This window comes from Mandrillus leucophaeus, unplaced genomic scaffold (genome assembly GCF_000951045.1).
Source record: "Mandrillus leucophaeus isolate KB7577 unplaced genomic scaffold, Mleu.le_1.0 Scaffold14, whole genome shotgun sequence".
Classification (NCBI taxonomy): Eukaryota; Metazoa; Chordata; class Mammalia; order Primates; family Cercopithecidae; genus Mandrillus; species Mandrillus leucophaeus.
The window spans coordinates 2,524,459-2,528,728 of record NW_012101365.1 but is presented as its reverse complement, the minus strand read 5'-3'; the positions used below and the strand labels follow the sequence as shown (position 1 = coordinate 2,528,728).

The following is a 4,270-nucleotide window of genomic DNA, read 5'->3' as shown; positions in this document are numbered from 1 at the left end:
AGTAGAGATGGGTTTTGCCATGTTGGCCAGGCTGGTCTCGAACTTCTGGCCTCAAGTGATCCGCCCATCTCAGCCTCCCAAAGTGCTGGGATTACAGGCATGAGTGAATTTTTAATTTTCTTTCTTTCTTTTCTTTTCTATAAATTCCATTTAGGGTTTTTTTTTTTTTTCATGCCAATAATGTTCTTTTTTGTAGTTTCCTATAGCCTAAAGAGGTTTCCAAGCTGTCTTTTATTTCTCTAAACATAACAAACATGATTAAATCTGCATCCAATAAATCTAGTTTTGGCAGTCTTCAGAGATTACCTTTTACTGCTCCTTCTCTCTTTCGGTTCTCAATTGTGGTGCCTTGTTTCTTTAACACTTAAGGTTATCTTTAACTGCGTGTCCTTGAAATTTTACTTGAAGGGCTCTCAAAGCCTGGAAGAAGGGTGCTTTCCTCCAGAAGAAAATCTGGCTAGGTTACTACCATTCTGGAACTACTTTAGATTCAATTCATGGTTTGAGGTTTCCTGGACCACTCAGATAATGAGAATGTTGGCAGTGATCCCACATGTGGGCTAGTCTGTGATTTATTAACTCAATGAAAGGTTTTACTGGGTTTTTTATTCTCTTTTTTTTTTCTCCCCTGTTTTACTGGATGCCATGGTAACTCTCCCTATCATCTCATGGAAGTGGGCAGTTTTACTTCAGGTTCGTCCTACCCAAAGAGTTTGCCCTTCCACAGTATCAATTTAATGTGGGTATTAAACTTCTGATCTTGGGAAAGTCTGAGCTTTGACTACTTCCCCTTTCATTCCAGGGGGCTGTCAAAATTGTGGCTCACAGCTGCCTGATCAGCAAAGATCTTCAAGGCAAACTAGTTGCAAATGCTGATGTTAATTCTCTGGCATTCATCTGCACTTCCTCTCTCTTCCTAGTTCTCCAATACCTTTAGGATTTCTTTTTTCATATTCTATCCAAATATTTTAGTTGTCATCAGTAAGAGAACTGGCTCAAAAAACTTGGCTTGCCATTACCAGAATTAGAAGTCCCACATTTTATTAACTCTCTTCAATTTGTTGAATGAATTTCATTTATTGAATGTAATTCATTGATCAAAAAAATGAATAAATGAATGGCTTTCAAATTAAATAGATAAGTCAACTTCAAATTCAATAATCTCATATCTTTGAACATCAGTTTCATCATTGGTAAAATAAACAGTTTGAACAAAATTATCTCTAAGATTCTTCACTATTCTAAACTACCAAGATCTATGCATACATATAAGTATCACCTTTCAACTTTTGGGTTATATTAGCTCATTTAGTAACTATGCCAAAATAACACTCACTTTTATTCCAAGGCTTCCCTTACTCATCTTCTCAAACCCAAGAGCCAAGACACATTCTGCCACACCTTAAAGGAAAATGTAATTATTTTGAAATTTCAAATTTCTAAACACCAACAAAATACCATTAAATACTTCAATTGAAATAAGTGCATCAAGTGAGAGTACAGTGGCTCAAACTTCTAGTCTCTAGTCCCATCAGTTTGGGAAATCAAAGCAGATGAATTGCTTGAGGCCAGGAGGTCAAGACCAGCCAGGGTAACATAGTAAGACTCTGTCTCTATAAAAATTTAAAAACTTAAAATGTTTGAAAAATCAGCTGAGTGTGGTGGTACACACCTGTAGTCCTAGTGACTTGGTAAGCTGAGGCAGGAGGTCACTTGAGCCCAGAAATTCTGTCTCTAAATAAATAAGCCAATTTACATAAAATGTAAAAACATACTATAATCCCACAAAGGTTTTTGTTGTTGTTGTTGTTGTTTGTTTGCTTTTTTTTTTTGACACAAAGTTTCAGTCTGTCACCGAGACTGGAGTATAGTGGCAGGCTCACAGCTCACTGCAGCTTCAACCTCTCAGGCTCAAGCAATCCTCCCACCTCAGCTCTCTATTAGCTAGAGCTAATTTTTGTATTTTTTGTAGAGAAAGTTTTACCGTGTTACTCAGGCTGGTCTTGAGCTCCTGGGCTCAAGCAATCTGTCCACCCCAGCCTCCCAAGTGCTAGGATTACAGGCATAAGCCACTGTGCCCAGCACCACAAAGGTTTTTTTGGTTTTTGGTTTTTGGTTTTTTTTTTTTGAGACAGTATCTCACTCTGTCACCAAGGCTGAAGTGCAGCAATGCAATCATGGCTCACTGAAGCCTAGACCTCCTGGGCCCAAGCAATCTGCATGTAGCTGGGACCGCAGGCCTGTGGCACCACAACCAGTTTTCTTGCTTTTTTTTTTTTTTTTTGTAGAGATGGAGTCTCACCATGTTGCCCAAGGTGGTCTCAAATTCCTGGGCGCAAGTGATCCACCCACCTCAGCTTCCCAAAGTGCTGGGATTACAGACATAAGCCACCAACCAGCCAAAGTTTTTAATAACAGAAAAATTACAAAGAAAATCTTTATATTCTTCTAGATAAGAGGAAAAATCGGGCTGGGTGTGGTGAATCACGCCTGTAATCCCAAAACTTTGGGAGGCCAAGGCAGATGTATCGCTTGAGACCAGGAGTTTGAGACCAGTCTGGGCAACATGGCAAGACCCCATCTCTACAAAATATACAAAAATTGGTCGGGTGTGGTGGCACACACCTATGATCCCAACTATTAATACTTAGGAGGCTGAAGTCAGAGGATCACCTGAGGCCAAGAGGCACAGGTTGCAGGGGCTGAGATCACGCTACCACACTGTTGCCTGGATGAGAGAGTGAGGCCCTGTCTCTAAAAAAAGAAAAGAGGAAAAATCAATAAGATGCTTAATTCTTCTCTTGAGTCTCAATATGTTAATAAAATTTTGTGATAATGTGGAAATATGTTTCAGTAATGAATATAAAAAGCTAATTTAGAATCACAGTTAGAAAAGCATTTAAAATTTGAAATTAAAAATTAAAAAATGAACCAAATGAAAATCTCAAAAGAATTATTTTTGGAGAGAGGGGGCACCTAAAAATGATGTTGCTAAAGTTCAACTGAAGAGCCAAACATTCCTGCAGGAGCTGAATTTAAAAAAAAAAAAAGACAGGATTGCCACATTTTTTCCTAAAAAAATAAAAGAAATATAATGTAACAGAAACAGGGACCACTAGCATTATCAAACAATATAAAGTTCCAATAATTAAAACGCTGGGTAGTGAAATAGTAATCAACAATCAAATCAGTGGAACAGAGAGAGGACCTAATGAAAAACCCTAGAATATATGGAAACATAGGATATGACACATATACAAAAGAACTGAAAATACATGGCCACAAAAAAAAAAAAAGTATACACAATGTTTACAATGGCATTATCTTCGCCCTCCCCTGACCATTTTTAAAAGACAGTGTCTTGCTCTGTTGCCCAGGCTGGAGTATAGTGGCACAGTTATGACTGTGCAGTTATGACTGCAAACTGCAGCCTCAGTCTCGAGACTCAAGCAATCCTCCTGCCTCAGCCTCCCAAGAAGCCAGGATTACGGTTGCCATGCTCACTATGGCGGCATTATTCATAACAGCCAAAAAAAAATAGAAACAATCCCTCAACTGATGGAAACCAAAAAAAAATACGCAAGCAACAATGTCTATCAACTGATAAACAGGTAGAAGAAATGTGGTATAGCCATCCTAGCACTTTGAGGGGCCAAGGCAGGAAGATCGCTTAAAGCCATTAGCTCGAGATCAGCCTCGGCAACATAGGAAGACCTCATTTCTACTTATTTTACTTTTTATTTTTCTTCTACATTTAAAAAACAGTCCATCTATTTTTTAATGTGATATATCCATACAATGGAATATTATTTGGCCATGAAAAGGAATTAAGTACTGATATATGCTGCAACATGAATAAACTGTAAAAACATTGTGTTAAGTGAAATAAACTACAAAAGGCCATGTATTGTACAATTCCATTTATATAAATATTCAGAATATGAAATTCCACAAAGAGAAAGTAAATTAGTGGTTTCTAGGGACTGAGGGAACAAGAAAATGGAGAATGACTGCTAATGGGTACAGGGTTTCTTTCTGTGGTGATAAAACTGTTCTAATATGACCAGGTGTGATGGTTCACACCTGCAATCCCAGCACTTTGGGAGGCCAAGGTGGGCGGATCACTTGAGGTCAGGAGTTTGAGACCAGCCTGGCCAACATAGTGAAACCCCGTCTCTATTAAAAATACAAAAAAATTAGCCAGGCATAGTGGTGGGTACCTGTAATCCCAGCTACTCGGGAGGCTGAGGCAGGAGAATCACTTGAACCC

General features: G+C 38.6%; 1 protein-coding gene across 1 annotated transcript in view; it reads right to left on the bottom strand.

Moving 5' to 3' along the window:
• SCP2 (sterol carrier protein 2) overlaps positions 1–4,270 on the bottom strand; it is a 144,252-nt gene that overhangs the window by 91,777 nt on the left and 48,205 nt on the right. Inside the window, exon 4 of the mRNA XM_011973780.1 lies at positions 1,337–1,401. Coding sequence (XP_011829170.1) covers positions 1,337–1,401 — 65 coding nt within the window. The remainder of the gene's footprint in view (positions 1–1,336; positions 1,402–4,270) is intronic.